This window comes from Amia ocellicauda, chromosome 22 (genome assembly GCF_036373705.1).
Source record: "Amia ocellicauda isolate fAmiCal2 chromosome 22, fAmiCal2.hap1, whole genome shotgun sequence".
In the NCBI taxonomy this organism is placed as follows: Eukaryota; Metazoa; Chordata; class Actinopteri; order Amiiformes; family Amiidae; genus Amia; species Amia ocellicauda.
In genome coordinates, this window is record NC_089871.1 from 6,917,049 (window position 1) to 6,941,734 (window position 24,686).

At 44.9% G+C, this 24,686-nt stretch overlaps 1 protein-coding gene across 3 annotated transcripts in view; it reads right to left on the reverse strand.

The window, feature by feature from the left end:
- Window positions 1-24,686, reverse strand: part of abr (ABR activator of RhoGEF and GTPase) — a 133,446-nt gene that overhangs the window by 84,473 nt on the left and 24,287 nt on the right. For 2 of the 3 annotated variants that reach the window (XM_066696195.1, XM_066696196.1), the window contains exon 2: window positions 1,331-1,509. In XM_066696195.1, coding sequence (XP_066552292.1) covers window positions 1,331-1,509 — 179 coding nt within the window. Of the gene's footprint in view, window positions 1-1,330; window positions 1,510-7,313; window positions 7,442-24,686 lie in introns of those variants that run through there. The other variant, XM_066696197.1, reaches the window with a different exon arrangement.

The window sequence follows — 24,686 nt, forward strand, 5'->3', positions numbered from 1 at the left end:
TTCATACAGAAAATAAAGCCAAACTGATCAGCTGGTCAGAGGGATTACACACACATTCAACATCACCTGCTCTCCGTGCAGCCTAAACATCAACACGACTGCAGGGGCTGTGAGGTCAGTAAGCCAAGAAAGTAATGGTGACAAGACCAAGTCCTGTGACTTCAATTGCTCACCCAGTATTCCTCAAGGTACCCTTCTTGTGTGGGGGGGCAATGGTCAGAAGATACTCTAACTCACCATGTTAGACAGGAACTGCGCTCCACAAACACCCCGTGTGGAGAAGACTAGGAGAGTGAGTTTTAAAACTCTAAAATGGGCGATGGGAGCATTGTTTCTGAAAAGCAATTGATCAACTGCTATTCCAAGTTGCTCCAGAACATACAGGCTTGAACCGCCCACTGAACATCAAGTGGAGATGCGGGGGAATGTGATAGACACTTAAACCCACCCAAGCTCAAGCTCTGGACTCTGGAGCGGAGGGTCGTGGGTTCAATCCCAGGTGGGGGACACTGCTGGTGTACCCTTGAGCAAGGCACTGTACCCAGAATGCTCCACTACAAACACAGCTGTGATGGCTAATTGTATGTTAAATGATTGATATATTGTAACAATTGTAAGTCACCCTGGATAAGGGTGTGTGCTAAGAAATATAATAAACAAATTGTGTATTTCTCCCTCAAGCACAAATGATATAAAAACCTTTTTAAACACATAACTTTACAGAAAACAAGTGATATTAATGTACTTGTACCGAGGACGCACACGGAGACTACAGAACAGAGGTGTTGCAGTAACTCCCCGTGAAGCTCAGTAAAGAAAACAGACGCCATCTGTCCCTGCTATTTACATCATTCAAAAATGACTCTACATTAACTTCTGTTGTGGGAAACAAAGCATAGGAATAAAATAAAAACAGGTGTGCTTTATTTCATGTCAGTGTCTACATGATGTGCTTTCCACTCATCTGATCTGTGTTATTCTCTGCTGCCCTTCCTGCTGGGATGCCAGCCTTCCACTGGAGCTACATTCCCGCTCGTCTTCTCACTAGCCGGGCCTGTATGAAACCGTTACCTCTGCTGCGTCCCCAGCTACACCCGGGGCAAAGCGTTATAACTGAGCGCTGCTGTTCTGCACTGAACCTTAAAACCAACTCCCAGAGGAAGTAGCAACCACTGAAATACAAACATTCAACTTGGAAAGTACCCAGAACGCATTTCCCTCGAAGACTGGAGACCAGTCTAGGTGCCGCTAGGTGCAGATCCCTCATTAAGCGCTAAGCCAAAACACGTTCAAACATTTCCTAAAAAGAGAGCCAATGTCTGTCACTCACCCCGGGGCCGAGGGCGTCGTGTGGTGAGGGGGACACCGCCTCGCTGTCCTGACTGCGGGTGCCCAGCTGGGGGGACATGGTGGGCGACTCGTCGATGTAGGGCATGGTCTCCGAGCCGTCCTGGGACTTGTGGTCGTCGGTGGCATCGCCATCGTAGCCGTCCGTGTTGTAGTTGAAGTCTGTGAAGAGGAAGAGGAGGGCGGGCTGAGTCTCAAGGATCAGGCTCCTCAGAGGGGAGGGAAACGGCTTGTGGGCCATCAGGTTCCCAGGCGAGGACTGATCATCAACCCGCCACTCTCCCATCCTCAGCCCTTTCATTTCCTACTTCAGGGAGAGCAGTGGGTTGTGAAACTCGCTGGGGCTCCTGACTGCTGCGAGACATGCGGACGGTGACTAACCACCCGTGGGGGAGATGACTGAGTTAGGCCACGCTAGTTGCGTCAGTGTGATTGGCATACGGCGCCTGGAAAACCCTGGAAATCCCTACTGCACTTTGACTGCTGTGTGACGGCAGGACAGCATCTACTGTGAGGCAACAGGGGTGTGTTTTAAAGGCAGAGCTCAACCGTGGAGGAAAGACTATCGTGTCACATGTGCAGAGCTATACGGTATAGGCCAAGAGAGCCCCCCAAGCCAGTACTGAATGAGTGACGTCACTATTAGTGTGCCGTATTGGGGAAATAGAGAGCTGAGCATAAAGGCGTTGTTCTGTGACGAACTCACTCACGTCTAACCAAAACACAAAGCCCATTGTGTCAAACAGGTACAGTTTCACACTCTGACAAGCTATTCCAAAGGCTAAAATGGTTTTGAGTGTCCTCTGCTTCTGACTTCAAGTAGTATCTCTGTCTCTCTGTGATGGAAGCTTGGAAATCAAGCCCCCCCACCACGAAGGAAATGAGGATTGTGAGAAACCAGCCTGGAATTTAATACCCGAGATATAGATCAGGCAAGACAAGCTATAGATGTACGGGGGCTGGCGTGTTATTGCCTTGTTGCCACCCTGTTGTCTTGAGAGGAGATTAGAAAGCTTATGAAGGGGAAATATAATGGTAGCATATAATTTTACGGCTCCAAACGGTGCTGTCACTAAGCTGTGAAAGAGAAGCCATTTGCAGTGCTTCTGGGTAAATATTATCTAGGTCATAGGTAGTGTAGCTGTCAGCCAACACACACGAGCAGTAACGAAAACAGATGTAGGCACTGTGTACACATTTCCATGTCTAGTGCGCTGCCTCTCGTTTTACTTATTTAAGGAGTTTATCAACAGGCTGCTCATTCATATTCACAGGGAACAGCCTTACATCCTCAGCAAATCACTCATTACAATATTAATTTCGCCAAATGTAATGTCTGCTTAATATTTCATGCTCCTGCCCGCCGCCACTGTGACTAGGCAGTAAAACAGCCCCCCGCCGGCTCCGTGTCTCAGCTTTCACGAGCGCTAATGAAGTCCTGTGAAAGAGGTGTCAATATTCTTAAAAAACTTCACTTCTCTACGAGTATTATTATACAGGTTATTCTCCATATTATTATTATTTAATGACCTTTCGGAATTGAGCCGCTTAGCCAAAGTCTACAGCTTTGATTTAGGCTATTTCAAATGCAAAATTTGAAATAAGGAGGGGGGAAGACACACATATTGCGCTGGCCGGCGTCTGTGTCAGAAGTGCCAGCGGTGTGTTACATGACTTGCAACCCCTTGCTGTACGACATCCAGATCAAGTATCCAGTCTGTACGGTTATTGAGCCCCTCGTGATGATCTAGCGCCGGCATACAGTGAACTGGCAGGTGGAATTATTTGCTGTAGTCGGGTTTCATTGATCTGTTTACGACCGAGAGGCAGTCCTCGTCCTCGTCCTCATGTTGACTTAGATGAATAGATAAAGATAAATGGAGATTTCATTTGAATATGCGGTTTGGGATGCAAAGTAGGCCTTGGCCACCTGTACACACAAGACATGTCTATATCATGCCCACAGAAGCCAGACTCTTGAGGCCTGCAATGCAACCCAGCCGGCGTTGAGCAGGAAGACTAATTAAAGCAAAGACTAAGACAAAACAAAAATGCAGCATCACAAGCTGCCCCTCCTGCAGATTTCAGTGCCAACACTACACACCCCAGACGAGTTTGTCTGTCCGTCACCACACAAAAGACAGGAGCCCGGGCTCCCAGCTACAGACATTCGATTACAGTCCTCCTATCCTGAGGATGCTGGCAGACAGTGGGGGTTACAAGAAGCGAGCGTATTTTCACACGCCATAGAAGTAGAGAAGGAGCCAAGCTGCGGAGGTGCCAGACGCCCCTGGGAGGCCTGTTTTTGGAGGACCACAATAAATCTTCCTAACCCAACGTGGGACTGCCCTTAATGAAATATTCCCCCAAATCCCTCGGATGTGAGGTCACTGCATGACAGAAGAGAGTCCACATCAGCAAAATGCGTGTCCTAATAAAAATAATCATAATAGCATAAACACTCATCAGGGAAATACTATTTATTTCCAGCCTTTATAGAAACACAGCTACCATACCAAATTTTGATTGTTTTTTTTTTCAAAGGCTGGATTTCAATAAAGACACCAGTGCTGCACCCAAAATCCCAGATGATCTACATCTAGTCTCCGACACCAAGATCGATTGTGGCCCCTTGGCACAATATGGGTAAGCACTAAGCAGGGAGACAACCGTCCGCATTCGCGCCTGAAGTCTCACCAGGAAGCTGTGAATCTACAGCCCTCGTGAAACAACAGTCCAAATGTAGGCCACGGTGGTTTCTCTCTCTCGGTGCCTGGGGCATTTCTGTGAATGCCAGTTAATAGCATCCATTTATGCTTCCCCATATGGTCCCAACCAAGCAAGGCACAACCCAATTTCAATGCCCCTCTCGCAGTCTTGTCCTGCTTGGCGAGGAGCAGGCGGTGCAGCAAATCACGCATTGCGCCACGTTAAGTGTGTGAAGGCAATAGAGTGTTTAAAAACAATAAAATAAGGACAAACTGAAATTTTACGTGTTTTGTCTGTCAATGTTTTCTGGGAAATTGAGCACTAAGCATATAGGCAACCCTTTCTATTGATAGCTGCAGTTTTGAGGAAGTTGCTGCACAACCATTCGTGAGGATGAGCGGGAAGAAGAAGTTAACACTATTGTGTGTTGAGCACCGTGAGTGATGCAGCTGAACACACAGCCTAGGGCTGGGCGATATGACTTAAAAATAATATCTCGATATTTTTAGAAGTTTGGGCGATACACAATATATATCTCGGTATTTCATGTTTTTATCCAATCAAGCCACAAAATAAGACCAAAGACATTCAAACTACAAGTATTTCATTAATCCTCCAGTAAGCAAAACTAACAAATACTACATGCAGGCTGTCATGGTAAATATATGCAGAATGCAACACGTTACAGGGCAAGTGTTGTGTGATTACTATTACGTGTGTTATGTTGTTATGGGATACACACACACACACACACACACACACACACACACATAAGTTTAAAAATAGCTGGCGTTACAACAGTTTTAATAAATCTTAAATGCGGGGTGCCTTATGATTTTATATAGAACAGTTATCAGGTCAAGGAAGGACGGACAGCAGCTCCCGTCTAAAAACAGTCCATATTCACCGATGTCTCCAATGATTTATTATAGAAAAAGTGAACATCATAATGCTTACGCGTTTCGACTCATCTTCCTCAGAGCACAAATATAAATACACACAGTATGATTTACTGTCACACAACCACAATCACACATTAATAGTGATCACGCAGCACATGCGCAGTAAAGGTCCAGATTCAGGCAGATTGAGCACAGCCGGGTCTATAGCGGCGCATTAACATCTGCTGGACAGACGTTTCTTTCTGACTGTCGCGTCTCGATTTTACTTACAAATACAGCACGATGTTAATACAAAATATTAATAATACAACTATTGAACTACTTCACCATCTTAATAAAAAGAAAATTATATTTTCTGCATGTGTTTGCATTGCTTTCCAATTCATTAAAATGCAAACAAACGTTTATTAATTTTATACAAATGATATCAGTCTATATTAGCGGGGGTGGGGGTGCCTGCAGATCGAGTTCAGCCCGGCGACGAGAACGGGCGGACCGTGTGCGCCTGCGCATTAAAGTGTCTCTTGCTTGTGCTGGTTATTGTGTGTCGGGTCTCTCTCCTCATGTCTCTGTGTTTCTGATGCTCATTTCTTGACTCATCCAACACGTGAGGAAGAACCGGGAAGAACGCAAAGCGTCCTAATGACGAAGAATACTGCCGTAAAGATTGCAATTTGCGACACCACGATATAAACGATATAGCATAATATGAAAAGATAGACGTTTTTCTATCGTCATACGATATATATCGTCATATCGCACAGCCGTAACAGCCGTGTACCCGCTGCACTACATGTTGCCCGTATTCAGAGTGTGGGTTTGTATGTTGTATGACCTGCTTCCCACTGAACTGGAAAACAGCCACCCAGCTCAACCCAGCCAGCACTGCTGTGAAACACACCATAAATACAGCCGCTGCAGAGAGGCAGCTTCCACAGAAGAACTGAAAATGGCTTTTTAATATATTTATTTATCGAGTGATTCTGCAGTTTTCACAACCTGTCCACCCCCACCCCCGCCGGGAGGCTCTTGCACTGGGTCAAACACACTCAGGGTTGTCCTCTCTGAGCCGAAACCAAAATCATACGAGATGTCGAGGCAGGGTAGCCTCGAAAAGCTAATTTCCCATTTTTCCGATTCTTTCTGTGGAGCAAAACACACAGCTTAAGATGGATCTCAAAGTACACAAGCTGACTGAATCGTGCATGCAGGAAAATTAATTGAGCTACTTGACAAGGCGGCTTTGAACGTTCGTTTGGCATTCAGATCTGTATTAGTCCACATGACGCAGTGCTTGGAGGTAAAAACGACACTATTAAATCAAGGCCTGGGAGCTGCTACACAGGGCCGAGAGGATATATATATATATATATAACGTTGTGGGAGTATATCACAAATCCTAATAAAAATAATAATTTAGAGACTGTTCAGCAATATTTGATTTGTGGGGCTACACTGCCGATGCCATTTTTCTCTTGCTCTGAAGGGAAATTATTTTTCTCTCTGTCAATATTGGTCTGTCAGAGCACACAACTGAAGCAATCTTAATTGAAAGCAAGAGCAATGCACTGCTGTAACTCACACACTTCACAAACACATTCATCTCACAGGAACGTCTCCTGTAATTATACCTGCAGTCCGTCAGCTCTTGGACCGAGCTTACTTTGAGCGAGGTAGTAAGATGTTGTTGTAGTGAGGTGTAAGGAAGCACTTGCAAACGGTTACAATGGTCTTTGAAGTCTATAGGAGTGTAGATTTCCCTCTCTCTTTCTGCTCCTGAATATAAGCATGACTGACCTTGACAAAGTGATTTAAAAACAATACAAAGTAAAGTAGTGCACTAAAAGGATTGACACCTCATGACTGTGGGATTCTTACAGAACAAGCACAGTGTGTGCAGAAGAGTCTGTGAAAGTTGTAAAAAGTAGCTGCGGTCTTGGTTGCAATTTAGGTTGGTGGATATAAAAAAAGACAGACAGAGACCACACAAACTCAGCTAACTTGGTAATTGCACTGAAGACAGCCTCTTCAATCAAACTGTTGTGACTGGGATTCAATCACGAAAAACAGAGGTGCAGTTTCCTACCCGAGTCGCAAAGGGGTGAAAGATATCATCAGTACAAACTCAGCAAGCTTTTATACGTCATACTCTTTGAATACTAAAAAGAACTGTAAAAAGAAACCTCGGACTTAAAAACATGTGAACCAGTGAAAGATTAATTCATTAAATGCATAATTAGTACAACCTGATTTAACTGAACATCTGTGCCTAACAAGTCTCAAGACTTGCTCTAACTTGTGGGTAAATAGAACCTGTCGTCATCAACAACCAAACAAATAAAAATTCAGCCTCACCTTTAGATGCTACGAGTGAACGCATGACACACATCGCTTCAAAAAAGAAGTTCATGTGTCTGACGGAAAATGGCAATTTCAACTATAATTTCTGCAGAACAATGATAGGCTTTTTGAAGCGTCATCTACTGGAACAGAACAAACAAAACCAAAGAAGTCCCATTTCAAAAGATACAAAGCTCCCTGTTGCACAGTCCAGCACTTAATGGCTACAGACATGAACCAGCAAATTCAAATATTAGGCAAACCGACCGTCACACGCACAGTAATATGATGCCTGCACCAAACAAACATTTCCCTATAAGCTTCCTCGTGTATTGAAATATTCAGCATGTGAGCTGTACAGTCTGCTGGAATGAGGCATTCTGGCTTTCCAATGTTGTTTTACTATTTTAAAATCAGCCTTGTTCACAAAACACAAACCTGTTGCAAGGATGCAGGAATAAGACAAAACCTGCTGTGCGTCTTAAGTGCAGCACTGTCAGTAGCTGCACCAGTTTCTGAAATGAATTCTTCAACAGAAACTCCCAAGTGAGCCCAGCCATCTCTTGCACCTGTACAGAAATACGTTACAGAGAGCAGGAAAGCGCACAGCTATCCAATCCCTTCCTGCCAGCCCCTTGTTTATTGGCTCAAAGCGTGTGGTTTTGTTATTCCATACCATCTGTACAAAACGCTCATAAAAACTAAACTGGATCAATCTTCTGTGCTGTTCCGTTTCCCTTCCATAGATAACCTCGAATCCGAGTAATTTAGCAGTAATGCACATCAATGTGGCCAAGTGTCAGCACTCGGGGCCCGAGGAGCAAATCCCAGGAGGGATGTACGAGATCCTTAAGCAGTGCGGGAGCTACTTAACATCTCCCATAACGGTCAACACTAGAAAGCAGCAGATTCCCTTATCGACAGGCTGCGGTGTTAACCAGGATGTGCTTATTTCAGCAGCAAGGCCGAGCAACACATATATAGAGCAGTGTACGTCTATATAAAGCTCAAGCACAGTGTCGTGCAACGCAACTGCCAGAGCTACAGGGAAAGGGCTTCAAGAACAGGGGAAGGAAATAGGAACTTCCCTCAGGTGCATCGTTCAGGTGAGCGGTCTTCCCCTGGACTGGGCTCCAGTTCAGACACAGAGAGAAGCTGTAAGCCATCGATGGCAGCATCATTATATGGGGATGTTTCTCATTGGCAGGGACCACTTGAATGGAGCAAAGTACAGAAAAGTATTTGAGGAAAACCTGCTGTCCTCTGCAAGAAAGCTGAAACTGGGCGAGAAGTTCACCTTTCAGCAGGACAATGACCCAAAGCACACAGCCAAAGCTACACTGGAGTGGTTAATGTCCAGGTTTAAAGGCATGACACTCTGAGGCACTGACACAGCAAAATGTGAAGGCATGTATATGAATATGACTGCTATTATGTAACTGTTCATGTTGCTGTGGAAATGCGTATTTTTCTATTGTGTTACGGCACTATTGCTCTGACACTGAATCAATGAAGCACTACAGTCGCTTAGCAGACCCATTTCTTATGCAAGTCCTTCTGACAAGCTGAGTGTCTCCATCATATCTAGACATCAGGCCTCCTTTGAGCAGCTTAATCTTCACTTGTCAGCACTGAGCAGTAAAACAGCGCTGACCTCGAAGAGGATGGGCAGCAACAAAATCATACATTTTATTATATGCACTTCATAAGTGTGCTTACTAGCGCTGTCCTGGAGTCTCAATAAATTCATCTGACATGAAACCTCATCAAATTTGGATTAGAGTTTCATACGACTAGGGGGGAAATGTCATTGGGATAAATCTTCCTACCAGTTGGCAAACCTGAAAGTCTCTTATTAGAAATGCACGTATACAGCATAGATTATGAATGGCATTTTTGTATGTGTTTATTGCCAGTCGACCAGTGAAGACCTCCCCCCAGATTCAAGTGGTCCGTGAATAATTGCGCTGGAGAAGTGATGCTGTAGTGTATTGTGTCTGACAGCTGTTCTGCCCAGCAGCACATGATTGATACATTTATAATCTGGTACTGGTTCCCCCATTCATCCTGAGCCTCCGACATGGTCGTTTAAATCGATCGTCTACATCTCGTACTGGTCGCTTGTAATCAAAGGCGAACCTCGTACTGGGAATTCAATTAAGTGTGAATAAATCAGAGCCCAGTTCAATCCACTGTGAGCCCTCTGGTAGCCATTAAATACGAGGCTAACCTTGTACCGATTATGCGGTATCCTGTGAATCTCATGCAGACTTTTTAGCAGTTTCTTTTATAAGTGTAAATGCTCTTTTTGCTCCTCAAGTGTGGGATCAGGGAACCAGTGGCTTCAATAGAAGAATATAGGTATCTGTGTACTCAAGGGGTCTGGATAGAAAGAGTCTATTGCACTAAGCTACTGTCCAGAAGGGTACATTAACTGAGTTGATGTTCCTAATCCCTCCGATCAGCTTTGATTGATAGCTGAAAAATCAAGGTTAATTTGGCCAGAAACATTAGCACAATTTGTCACTCTTTCATACAGAACAACTATAATTGCCCTGCTTATCCAACAGCCCTTTTTTACTTTTAATTTTGTGGTGTGTCCCTGGAAAACAGCATCCAACGAAACCACTATGACACTCACAAGAAATCACTTCACTATTCCAGCTGGGGAGAATGTCTTTATCAGGTTAGAACAGATGGCTAAGGACAATGAGCATAACTCTCACACACAAACCTTTTGTGTTGAAAATAATAATATGCACAAAGAAAAAAGTGCAGTGCATTCGGTTTTAATAATGTAATTTTAAACAGATTTAAAAAAAGGCTAGCCCCTGCAACCCCACACGACTGTATCACAATGCAGTACACAGAACAGAAAAACGTAAACGCCTGCATAAAGATACTTTATTTTAGTTTGAGGAGCTGTAAAGTGTAACAAGACTAAAGCAATGAATAAATTACAAGTTGGTAATAAAATTGTGTGCCAAATATTAAGTACCCCAAGGACACACACTGCATCAAATGACTGGTATTTCAATGTACGCTTCCTCACTGCGACTCTCTGCCAGATCAGGCTTATCAATATTTTTTTTATGATGTCATCTGCCTACTTCAATTGTCTGCCTGAATGAGCTTTGAATTCAGACCTGGCGCTGGTCCCGCAAGCCCGTCCGGCTCTCCACATCAGTGGGAGAAAATTACAGTACCATTAAAATCACAAAACATTTTGCTAACGGGATTTGGGTTAATGAATTTGCTGTTACGAAAGGGGTAAGGGGAACCGGTAGACCTCAAAACATGTGAACACACCTACCCTTCATCCCCACAGGGTCCCTAAACCTAACTTTCAAAAGCCCTGAAGCTTAGAGACACCATCAAGGCAGATTTAATCACAGACCTTCTCCAGGTAAATCATGTGCCAGAGCATGTACTTGAGCTTCCTACTGCCTCGTACCCACTGTCACTTCTTTGAAATGACTGGGCAGCTCGGCCTCAGCTTCCAGTGAGGGATTTTATTCAAGGGCTTCACGTTTCTCATGGTCACTGAGGCACCAGGGGAAGACCACTGTCGCCGTGCCTTTCCGTCCCATCCCATCCCTTTCAAGGATTCCAATGCAACCAGTCCATCAAGAGCTTAAATGGCTCACAAGGACGGGCATTGATCCAGCAGCTGAAGATCACTTTAATAATTCAGTCCGTTGGACTGTCGACTTGTGATGGAAAGGGATATTGGAAGGGCCAAGGAGGTCTATCCTTGACCAGTGTGCGCTGTTAAAAATCATGAATAAGTAATGGAATACCACTTTATTCCTACGTGCCCAGTTTGTAGGAGCGGATACTTTTTCAGTATAACCAGGTGGGAGTTTGGTACACCATCACCTAAATCACACTAGTAACCAGTGTCTCTCAAGACGCACCTGTCACAGTTCAAGGAGGTCCATGCTACAATAAAATTAACAGATTGTTATAGACTGAGTATTTAGTTCAGGCAGCGATTATTTATCATCCTGTGAGCGTGCAGTAGAACAGAAGTAACCGCAGCGCTGGAGGTATCAAGTCAACAACAATCTGCACGATTCCTGTGAGGGCATATGCACCCCTGCTTCACAGACACGAGGAGGGCCCAAGTGGAGGAGCCGAGACTACAAGAGCCGAACACACACAAGTAAAACAACAGGTCTATTTTAAGTGAAGCGCGGTGACGTGGCTTCTGGCTGTCCTTCACAGACGAGGCTCTCTGTGAATCGGCTGCCAGATTCTGTCCGGCCGAGCGTGAATCAGGCCTCTGCAATCCAGCGACGCAGGCTCGGGGAGGATTTTTTTTTATTGGGCCTGACAGGCCTCACGCAACGGAGCCAAACATGAACGGTCATTGAACTGGACTGTTGAAAACATCCTAAATCACCCGAAGCCCGAGCCCCCTGTCCTTTAATGCATCAGTGCTCTGTAATGGTATCATGAGGAAATGGGCCAGAAAGTTTCTGAATTAATTATCCCGGGCAGGATAGCTTTTAAACCCTTGCTGCACTTTGCCAGATTGATACATTATGCACATGACAGGGAAGGGGGGGTGTGATGTTCACCAGAAGTCTATTAAACGGGTAGATTAACTGCCCCTACAGTTCAGCTATGGACCTGCTTGCCCTCAGCATCTGCTTTCTGTTGATGCACTGGAACAGAAAAGAAAACCACTAAGAAATGGATTCTAGTCATGTACAATAATAGTAGGGATCCTCAGCACCCTGTAATGAAATGATACAGCACAAGGGCACTATAAAAAGCACTCGATTAAAATGTGAAGAACCTGTTCTGTATCTGCCTCCATTGTCGAAAAGCTATTTAGTGGCTACAGCAGGGAGTTGTCTTAAGATTCACAACACCACTGCGGTTTTTCATTGGAGGCGAAAAACTTTCGCAACATCGCTAAACCGCCATCTCTCTCAGACTTGCCAGCCACAATTAGCCATCATCCCTTTTCCCTCCTTTTTCTTAAGGATGCCCAGATTGTAAAGTGCAGTTCCTGCTACCAAATTCATTTCAATTTAATCTGGCATCCCCCAGTCGAACACAAATCCTTCTATTAATAAGCAACTTACAATTAACTCTGAGGCATTCAGCAATGGGAGAGTGTAATGTTTGAAAATCCCATTGCGGAGCGCGTTTAATTTTCTTTGGATTGCCATTAAGCTGTGCCCGGCCCTTATGTTGAAACAAGAATGCCCCTCTGTCACCGAGTCGGGGAACGTCTCTCTCCTGTGCCGTGTGGGTGTCAGAGAGCAGGACTCCTCTTGCGCGGAGCTCGATTTATGGCTCTGCAGAATAACCTCACTGCAGTGACATGATGATTTAATGCTTTCCCACTGATTATTAGTTCCCTGTCCAGTACAGCAAACAAAAAGTGCGAATGCCACTTACAGTAAATTATGAGCGGGAGGCAGGAGGTCCAGCACAGTGAATCATCACACCTTCGTATAAAACACTCAGTCACTTCACAAAAGCAAGCACTACACCGACTACAGCACACGGCCAGAGGCACAGGAATATGTTGAACAAAGTAAAAGTGTGTGTTTAAATGACAGCAGTTTGTCTTTTCTGTGGATTTCTGAAGGAAGTCTGCAGTATATGGTCTGAGTTCCTCTCCTCCCAGACAGGTTCACAGCCCTGATCTGGGACTCAACATGGGGCTGCTTTACCACCACCCACCCCTGTGCAGTCAGGGGTCTTGGTCAGGCTACACCACCAGCCAGCAGGCATGGGGGTGGTGTGCAGTGAATCTCTCTCCCTCTCTCTCAGCTTCCTGCATTATCGTCATGTGACATTCTTGTATGTCAATTTGTTAAGTCATGCTGGTGAAATATTCCAGCTAAAGCCACTTCTAGAGCACCTCAGCTGTTGCTCTCTTTCTCTTTCTCTACCCATGGAAAAGCTCCATAGAGAGGCGTCACTGCGGAAGAACCATGCGATCCCACGCTTCTCTCTCAATACAGAAAATGTTCAGGTCCTGCGAAGGAGAGCAAATGCTTTGGCACGCCCATCATTGCTTTCCCCTTCAAATGCTCCCAACACAACACAACCACCGACTGATCGCCAACTAATGCCGAGCATCCTTTCGGGTTAAAAATAATACTCCGGCAGGCTTATGTTGCGCTTTTCGCCGTACATAGAAATAATTCTACCTCGTCTGTTGCTTTTATCGTGGGATGGAGAGCAGGAGTGGGTTGTTGCGAATCGTGAAGCGTTTTCCCCAGTGCTGTGGGGATATAATTAGTCGTGGGAAGATGAGGATGGAATTAGGAAAGCAGGGTCTGTTGCCAAACGAGAGATAACAGCCTGGCCCACTCTGCCATCTGTGTGGCACTACAAGATTAAAGGAAAGCTTCACATGAAACTGGGGAAGAGGAGGCAGATCCGGCACATGATTACAGAGCAGATCAATTGTGATGTGGGAACGGCGGACACGAGAACTGATGAGAGGAAAATCTACTAACATCTACAACTTGAAAGCAGCTGCACGTGTCGAGCATCGTCTTAGCAGAGCTCAGTTTCAGAGAGGATCCCCACTCTCTTGTGATGCTCTCAGCCCACACTAGGCCTGCATCAAAGACCAAATCAACGTCTGATTGTTAACTCACACCTTGGCAGGGATATAGAGGCAGGAATGATCTCAGAGTTAGGTTTAGCAAGTAGTATGTTTATAGCAGAGAGCCATATTATTTATCTATTTACTCATTCATAATCAGAAATAATGATATAAAGAGTTTCCGAGGCCCCGATTAGATAGTTTCGGATTGCTTGTGGCTCAGTCCCTTAAGCCTCTGAAAGTCTCGTTTGGACAGCTTGCCTTGCCGTGTCAGATAGTGAGTGCGCTTAACTCTCGTGTCAGATCATGGAATACAAACACTGCAGGCGAACCCAAGTTTGCCAGAAAGACTACAGGAATCAGTGCCCAACTCCACAAATCAATATTCAACCCAGGCCCTGGAAAAAGTGCCGGAGAAACTGAGGGGATAAATTCCAATTTGCTTTCCTGCCTGAGCATTAAATTGGAATTTTTATTCAACAGCACTACACAGGTCACCTGTATCTATTCAACTTAGTTTGCCTCTCTGACAAATGCGATGCGCCACATTCAAAGATTTAAAAATGGCTTTTTCCAAGCGTTTCTAATCTCACGGTCTGCGATCCGTGTGAGGGAGGATGTCAGGGCATCTGTGAACACCACGGTGCATCAGACGGGCATTTATTTCATCAACAGGGAAAAGCCACCATGCGTCGTTTATTGATGATAAACATTTGAATTGTGTCGGGGGCTTGTTTCGTTGTGGCTTGGCGGTGTAGGGGGCTCTGCTGTGGCACACAGTTAACACAGACACAAACACTGCATTCCTGTTCTCATTCGCTCTTGAATTTATTTTAATACGACATTGTATGCAAAGTTGTTGCTTTAACCTAAACGTTAATATAATTTTCTTCTATATTGAACTGGATTCATGTATTGGTTGATTTTATGAAAGATTGTATTATAATATACATGAACACAAAACCCCAGCATGCAAATGACACAGGAAAACATTAGGTAGTGCACGATTTGGCTATATACATGGATAGATAGATTAGGGCTGAGATCGCTTGGATTCTAAGTGACATACACACACACACACGCACACACACACACACACACACACACACACACACACACTTCTCTCTCTGCTCTCCTCCGCATGATGGCTCCGTAGGCCCTGAAACATCCATGCTGCGGTTTCTGCTTGTTAACATATAGGGAAACAAAAGAGAGCGAACAAACAAAGCAGCAAACAGTTGAACACGAGCTGGAAGACGGATAAACATAGCTCCCTTCCAAGCAGACTCGACGATGACAGGGATGCAAATGCACACATCTGCTTTCTGACAGAATTGCTACACAATACGAGGTTCAGATCAAATTTGTAAAAAAAAGGAAAACATTAAATGAAGTGCTTAAATATCTGCGGCCAAGATCACAGAGTTTTTATGTGCCGGACGGGCAAGAAGCTTCGTAACAGGATGACGTTCTCTCGTGTTGTTGGGAGAGGGGGAAACACCCAGGAAAGGGGATGGGGGTGAAGTTAGGTCATGAGGGATCGCGTGAGTTTCCGGCTTGGTGCATCCAACCCAAACTTGAACTCTAACGCAGTGTTGCTAGATAACAGACATTATGGTGCAACTGTGTAACAGGCAGAACCTGAGACATTCAATGTGACATCTGAAGTGTGAAGCTGGTTTCTTTTTTTTCTTTTGACAGCCTCACACCATCTTTAAAATACAGACACACAGGGCCACCCACAACTCCAACAAAGAACAACCTGACAACCGGACATCGTTGGGAAGTCAGTTCAATTACACTACAGTTGAATAACGGACGACAGGGCAAATTCGATTATTATTTTTATTAATCCAATCGCTGAACATTCATTGATCTGCTCAAATGTTTTGTTTTACTTATGTGTTATTTTGGTGCAATCCTTTGAATCCCCAAAACAGAAGCCGATGCCCTCTGAGGCACAATCTCACGCTGGAAAAAGTGGGATATTAACGGCCGAAAACAAATCGATGAGGCGAGGGAGACGGAACAAAAGAGAGGAAATTACAGAGCACCTTGCGCTGGATAAAAGGCTTCTGGCAGCGCGGGGAGATAAACACTCCGCTCTGAAATGCCACGTACACATACCATACTGTCCAGTTTCCATGGCAGCCGCTCCATATGTCCTAATTAGGGTGCCTGCCCTGGAAATACAACTGTCCAGAGCGTACAGCACACATTAGGGTCAAAAAGATTACCTTCTGCCAGATGACGCACACATCCCCGCCTTCCCTTATCTCCACACATTTGAGACCTTTAACACGCTGACAAACACCACCAATCTGTGTGTCACTTGGTGCCGTCTCACCAGGCAACAAAATAACAACTGTATTCAGTCACATGTTAGACACACACACACGCACTGGTAAACTAGCACAATACACAGGTATGGCAGGGTTTTTAGTGTGGCTTTCAACTCCGGAATATGTCAAGGCCCAAGAAGATCTTCCTTGGCTTCGGTGGGCAACAGATCCACAGCATTCCTCCAAGACTGATTTTTCATTGTGTTCCCAATCAATGAATTCCCCCAGAGGTCATCAATACATGATTTTGATTCATGGTTTCAAATGAACACGCATGTCTGAAAAATAACACGGACAGTTGAGCTTCAATTGCGACCAGTGAAAAAAACCTAACAAACAAAAAACAAATCCTTGAGAAGTCGAAGCATAACTTTGCCGAAGGAAATTATGATACACTAATGAAAAGGGCAAGCTCAGGCTCAACGGCAATGTCCAAGGAGACACTGTCATCACTCCAACTCAGTCAAACTGGACAGTACCAGTGAAGACACGTGCATTTCAGCATTACACAAAACCGTGTGCGGTCGTGCCTGGAGGCAGTGCTGGGGGAAGCATGGGCATCACTCCACCGTGTCGAACCATCCGTCACACCGTAAACATCGTGAGCGAGTTTGGCTGCATTCGTTTACTTATTTTCGGTTGCTGTTGTCATTAGTGTCCAAATGAAAACTCCAGCAACGAGCCTGCTGGATATCTCTGACAACTACCACGAGAAATGAATTGAAATCCACTAACAGCAAGCCTCTGTGCAAGAGGTTTTGGAGGCATCTGCAAGCTCCCTCTCTCTCTAGATTAATGCCGCTCACAAAAAACACTTAGAGCCACATTACTCATGGAAGGAGTGATGGCTCTCTCCTGCAGACAGCCTGCTGCGGAGCCACAGCCATGACAGCTGGCAGATCCTTCCCCTGGGCTTTAATGGAGGCAATCCTCTCATAACAGAGCTGGGAAGTAAACACAACTAGGTCCATGGCTTCTCCTAATGGCTTCATGAAAGAAAACAACTTTCTTTTTGGTGGTGATGAGGTGGGGGGAGGGTATTCAATCATTGTTGTTATGAATTTGATGGCTGTGTTACACAAAACTCTTGGTTATGGTTATTTGTGAAAAAAAAAAAATACTACCTAGAACACAATTGTTTCTTTTGTTTTAATGTCAGGTGGACTAGACGAATGGTCAGTTCAAGTCTATTTGGTTTGTATGGAAAATTCTCTCTTCTTGGTCTGGTTTTATTCTTTTTTTTTCATTTTCAAGCATCTAAAATTAATCTTAATGGAGGCGTGCTCTTATTTCTCCTGTCAAATACACTAAAATGCCATCTTATTAGCATTATTGAGTCTTCTCATTATTTAAAGATGGCTGTCGCCCTTTAATGGGCCAGGAGAGCAAAATACAGCCGTTCATAGTCAACTGCAGCGGAGAACGATTCGACAGCAGCAGCTATGAGCCTGCCTGTCATATTGCCAATCAAACTGCAACAAAGGGGGGGTTTATGCATTCATCCCTTGAAATGTGTTAAGCTCTTTAATAAGGGGGGAGGGGGAAGTAAAGTCACTTTGATTGCAGCATCCTGCCATCTCCATCCCCAAGAGTGACTCCCAATCAACAAGGGGAAAGTGTCAGCTATGCTGCTCCCCAGCCCCACTAGCTAACCCCCAACCCCCATCTCCACAGTCGCATGATGGCATCACAGCCTCCTTTAACATGGAGTACGAGACTCACAGATAAACCCTGCCAACTACGCATGTGTTAATGGAAACGGACAAGTGGAAAGAGAGACAGACGGGTGTGTTGGGAGTTTGTATGTAGGTATGTATGTATGTAATTCTGCACAAACATGGACATCCTGTTATACAAGTACGTTGTTTGGCATATGCACTTAAGACCTGCAATACACTATTGATTTTGTTTACCTCCTAAAAGGTCAAAACACACACTTCCTCAATAACTGTCACAGCACAGCAAGACATCCGTGCATAAGTGGGGGAGATAAATTAATAAACACGTTAACAAAAACCACCACAAGAAACAAGACATAGCATCAAAGTTCTCCACAATTGTTTACCTTTTTAAACAAGGTGCGTCAGTTTGGACCACTTGAGCAGGGTTTGACCTTTTGAATAGCAGCGTCTGATGCTGTTACTTTAATGCTCCGTAACTGTAGAATAGATGACATTTAATAGAATGGAGGCGGGACTTGTGTTTGATGTGCAGCAAAGCTAGGCTGAAGAATAAGGTTGCAGTGGTAGATTTATGGTCCACAATGCCTGCTAGAGCTCCTGAAGCTGGCAGTGACATATTACTGAAGGGCACATGATTGCTGCTGCCTGCGGGGGCTTTACCTGCACAAATCGTGTCCCAGTGAAAAGGAGAGACCTGCTTTGGCACCAGGGTGAAGTGCATAACATTTTAAGATTTAATTTGAGTGTAAACAATTAAACTGAGGCCTAAAGGGTGTCCTGAACACCAGAATCCCCCAAACAACACTTATAGTGAAAGATTTGTATATGTTGGCTTGTTTTTGTCTCACAATAAAATAAAAATGTATCACAAAACAAATACATAGATCACTTCTTTCAGTCTCCCCAAACCAACTGATTTAATTTACTATGGCACTGATTATCAAACTCAAATAAGTCCAGAAACCTGACACCTAGCAAGCTGGCAGTGCGTGACTTTGCCTTACTGAACCGTTTGCGTTTCTTCCCTCTTTTTAAAATTCTACTTCCTACAGCCTCCACGTCTCTATGAGAATTCAGTAAATTTCCCCGTTTGGCACAATGTTCAATTATTCATAACAAAGAAAGAAATCCCCTTCAAGGAAAACAGTCACAGAATTAACTTTAAAGGCATCTTCTTTCTGTTGAGGGGATACAGACGCTGAATGCTTAGCCGGGGACCTTAGTCTTGGACATTTCATGTCGGTGCCGGTGACGTTAGTGAGAGCCTCCTCTCCACACAGGGCCTACACTTCCTCCTAGGAGTCTGATGCTCGAGTAATGTTGCAACAGAGTCCCTACCGCTGCCTGTCAAGGTCCCTTGCTGCTCACACGGCAGGCCGGCAACAGGCTCTCGGCTGGGCGGGCAGCATCAGGTCAGCTGACTCCCCATCACAAAACCCTCCCTCGGTATTCGGTCTGCCCACATCGGCAAAACAGGATGCCCCACCCTGGCCATTTAATTACTCTCCTGATATCTGTAGAGGAAATTAAAAGCAAAGCTGCCGGAGGGCGTTTGACCATGAACTAAGCAAGTATGGGGATGTCAAACAACCACTCTGCACCTGGTTTTAGTTAACAGCACCTGGCTTGAACATAATCCGGATCCTCAAACAGCTTTCAGGGTTACACTTTCCCCAGACGCCTGAATGTGGATGCTTATTCTAGTCTAGCACGACTTTTAGATACAGTGTACAATACGGTGGTTCAATTGTACCCAGCTGGAGAGAAAACACTTGACCGCAATGCCCGTTTAAATCAAGACCCTGACGACATCTGTCCGTTTCCTCCCAAAATGTATGGCAAGAGTGCCTCATAAATATGGATTTTTGTATTTTCTAAATTTAATCTGTGGCTGATGGAAGCTTCCCCCGTCTCCTGGGTGTCATTTTGCTTTTGCGGTGAGTTCAGCAGTTTTCTACCCAAAAGCTGCAGAACAAAAGCAGGTCTGAGAAAGCAGCAGAATATTAATGAAAGAAACTTGGCAGGTGTGCCCAAAGTAAAAGCAAATAAATTACCCAGCAGACTATTACTTTAGAGCCCATTTAAAAGGTGCTCTTTCTCTGTGGCAATGGATTGCACCTCCTCGATGAGATCACGGGCTCCCGCTTGGATTTGACACATAAATCACCAACAAGTGGAACAGCCTTACATAACAGAGTGACTTAAAAAACAAATCCTCTGTTCAAATTTATATATATATATATATATATATATATATATATATATAAATGTCCAAGTTCATAACTACAGAGCATTATGATTGCTTTCCGACGGTTGATCTGTGCTTTATATAACACGTTGCATCACTTGTTTCTAGGAACAAGATGAGCTGTGATGTAATAGTGCTGATGCCAGTTTATAAAGCTGCCCGGCATTTCTTTTGGGCACAGCAGCGAAGGCAGAGGAAATCCTTGCTTCCACACTTCCAGTAGTTACACACAAGACACTCAGAGGAAACATAATCTGAAGACAGCTGGTCACAGAATGCATTTTCCGAGACAGACAGTGCAGAAGGAAGTGTCTCAGACTCAAACTCCTGAAAATTCAACTGCTTGCTTCCTTGTGGTTCCCCTTGAACCTGTTTTCCTTATTATCATCATTAAGTTAAATTATAGTGTAAATTAGTTGGTTTGCACTTATTCAAATGGAACGCGTTATGTAATCTCACATTATTACGCTAAACTCTTGCTCTCAGAACTTCAGATCCCTGGAGCTCAAAACCACCAGCTGAGTTCTGAGTTCAGTGAGAACAATATCCTCCAGTAATGAATTTTTAAAAGACTAAAGACTATATATTTATATATACCTACAGGAGGGTCACTTTTACTCACACCTTTGTAGTTAGTCCTTTGTAAATCCTCCTCTGACAGGATTACACTGACAAGATGCCTCCTGTGGAGTTCTGTGAGGTTGTGACACTTCCGAGGGGGGATTTTGACAACTCCTCCAGGCTGAATCTTTTTTCACTCCCACAGAAGGGATCCCACAGATCACCTAATTTAATGTCAGGACAATAGTTCCCTATAATCCAGAATTCTCATGCATTCGCCTGTATATCCTGAGAGTAATGAAGGTATTATGGCTAGTGATGATATGTAAATATATTTGTTCATAATAATTAAAATAATACTATTGAGAATACAGAACGAAAAGGGTTAAATCACACCGACTTCTAAATGGGTTGCTAAACATCCAATGTCTTAGACAACACTCGATAACATGTTTTCTGGCTTCGGCAGCTCGGTGCGGCACGGCTCAGCAGAGGCGGGGGGGATCTGCGGTCGGGTGCAATTGGTGTGTTTGGTAACACAATCAGGTTGTAGCTCGTAACAGATTCATTGATCGCTGCCTCCTGCCAGATGACACACTGGTCCACTTTCTGCAGATCCCAATCAACGAGCCTGCGCTGCACTTACAGAACCTCCCCGACTCCCCGACATGTGCTGCTCCTATCGAGCTGCTGATGAATGGAGGAGAAAGTGCCCGTGACACACGCTATAGAGCATTACAGGTCTGCACATCCAAAATGGACATGCAGGAGTTTCTATTCACCGGTTCTTGGACTGGACATGCATGCTCTGTGTGGCTCCTTGCTTTTACTATCCCATAGTCTGCCAAATGTCTTGAAGTAAAATAATAATAAAAACAACAACTTCTGTGCAGACTCCCTAAATCCCATTGAAAGGAGGTAAAGTGGGTGTGAATAAGCCTGGGGAAATGCTCTGAACCCCACTGGTGCCCATACAAGAACTGTTACTTTGCTGGAGTGTGGAGTGAGAACACAACCTATGCAGGGACAGCAGAAAAGCAAAACACAACACAGGACTAATGAGAGCAAATTTAATTAGCGGAAAAAGTAGATGATGTAATGTACCTAGTTGACTATTACTGAAGAAATGACAGACTCTTGCTTGGCCAGTTATGCCTCTTTGTGAGCCTGGCAGCAGCAGGAAGATAAACCCCAGTCCTCTAAAATAACCATTATACTGTGGCCTGGGGTGGGGAGGGGCAGTCGGGGCATGTTATATACGAGCAGAAACCACTCTCTCACACTCGAACACAACTCCAGCCACCGGGCAATCATTAGCAAGAGTGCTGACCTGCGCAATTCTCCGGGAGTGTTTTAAAACCGGTGTAAGAGTGCTGCGGTTTTCCAGTAAGTTCTGCAGGATCTTCAGGACGTTTCTTCCCTATTACCGGTAATTAAAGCAACATCACTCTGTGGCCAAACGACAGCAGCCAACTGAGAGAGAGATGGCTAATGGGTGACCTTGCTCCTCCAAAGAGTCCTTGTCCAATAATTTTACGTGTTGTGAGCTTGTGTGTGTGCGTTTTATTTTTTAATGTATTCTACCCCCTCCCCCCCCCACACACACGTCTTTTCTTACATAAACCTCCTCTAAATCTGACAACCGCGCTGAACTAGGAAGAATTATGCCCCAGCAGAGGATACGATGCAAGCAGCATGACGTGACATGAGAGGCCAGGAGAGGAAGGCTGCGTTAAGTGGCGAATCAATTTGAAACCCATAAACACGTAGGTGCTGGTTAATGATTAACCCCTTGGGTCCTGAACACAGGGCTATAAAACTCTTGGGAGCCCCATCACCACCACCAACCGCGCTCTCTGCTGCGCCAGCACCGGAAGGCCTCGCACCACAGCCCCGGCACCGACACGCTTCCACTACAGAGTGCGACCTCTGAAGCTAATCCCCTTGGCCATGAAATCCACACAATCCCACTCAGCAGCCCAGCAGTGAGGGAGATTAGCGGTTCCCCTTTCACCTGCTTCCAGTTGCATCAGGATGTGAATGTGTGCTGCCATCCTGCTCTTGCATAATTGTGTATTTTTTTATTTATGTATGTATGGTATGCACGTGACAGATTGGAGTGTAGGAGGCGCTACATTTCCCAGAATCCCCTTTTCAGAACATTTCTCTTTGGCAACGACCCTTTCTGAAATCTCTTAAGGCTTATCGGACTGTTAACCATTCTTTCTTTTTCTTTATTTGATCGGGGACATTTTATTTCCAAACAAGAAAAGTTTCTGTAATTACCGCAGATTGGTCATTTGTAATACAACACACAGCAGTAGTACAACATACAGTGCCAGTCTCAGAATCCAAAGGCATGAGATTTCATCTAAGGTGTGATAAAGACATGTAACTTTCCCATGGACAATAAACTACTATACGACTTCAAATAGAGATACGGGCAAAAAAGAAAAAAGAATCCTGCTGCAAAAAAGAAATAATGCAACGCCCTGGATGTCACACCAAAATGGTGGCCCTGAAATGATGATATCTGACACTAATATTAACAGGACGAGGATAAAAGAGTACCATTGTGAAGTGATTAATCGGTGCATACGTTTCCCCTAATCAGCTTATCTTCAAAGAACTGTGATGAGCTGGAGGGGATCCTCTCAAAAGGCATTGAAGAAATATAGGACGGGGGAAAAAAAAGCAGCAAAATGTCCCATTTCTAATCAAGACGGCATGTAATTCGAGGAGAAGTCGGTACAACCGAGCTGGAGGCCATTTATGCTAAGTTGGTTAATGAAGAAACTAATCAACACAAATAACACAAGGCCCAGACCGTCACTACTATGACAATTAGCAAAACCATACCAGCACATAATTCCCACCAATGTAATAAAATGCCTAATTACGACAGGCGCTTACAGAATCATATCCGGCTTTCTCCACCCATGGGGTTTTAAAGGCCTTTGAACAGTTCTGGGGATCGCTCTCTCTCAGGTATTGACTCTGAAGTTGCCCACGGACACTAGCAAGACTCTTTGAAGTAGAGAGCGAGATCGGGGCTGCGTCCGAACAGAGAGAGCAAAGCAGCTGCCCCTCAGGGGGTCTGTCTCTCACTACCCAGGAGCCCCCGGGGCATGGCCACGCTCCGACACCGAGGACAGGGCTGCCGAATAACCTCGAGACACGTGCTCGATATTGCAATCGCGAATTAAATAAATGAAAGGGAGAAAAAGACAGATGGGGGATTCAAAAGCAGGAGGCGGAGTCTGTGAATGTGACAGAACCGAAGGGGAATGTGTGACCTGCTTTGGGATCCGTCACTCGTGATTTCCTGTTGTCAGGAAGCATTCGGTTATGCTTTGGTTTGGCGCTCCCTCGACACTCTGTCACCTCCACGCTAAGAAAGTGAGGCATCACAAACTAAGCTGAAAATGATGGGAATGGCTTTGCTCAGGCATAGCTGGTCGCACCACTGGCACACCTGTACCACACCTGCACACAGGCCACGGCAAGGGAGTAAGTACGGTATACTACATAAATCCCACAATGTCATCGCTGAGGAACATGGTGTCTTCATGGGTAAAAGTCAAAAGGCATGGCGTATGTTTACAGACCAGCAACATAAAGTGAAACTGTATTCCATATGATCGGTCCACTGCAACATGGGCAGCACAGGTGTACGGACACAGTAGGCTAACTTCCTGTACACGAAACACAAAATGGACCACACAGGGGCAGAGTTCATCCTGTGCACGGGACACTCTCAAGCACAGGGAGACCGAATGCACCCCTCTACACCTCCCTCCTTCCACCGGCAAAAGAGCCGCGCTGGGGAGGAAAGTTCAGAAGCAATGCCGTGGCGCGGGAGCGTGTTCTCATGCGGGGGTGTATACACCATATCGAAAGAGTGGCCCTCCGTGCATATGACTGTTCCCAGTCCCCCTCAGTCAGTCATCGTGTTATGGCGCCCCCTGAGATTAA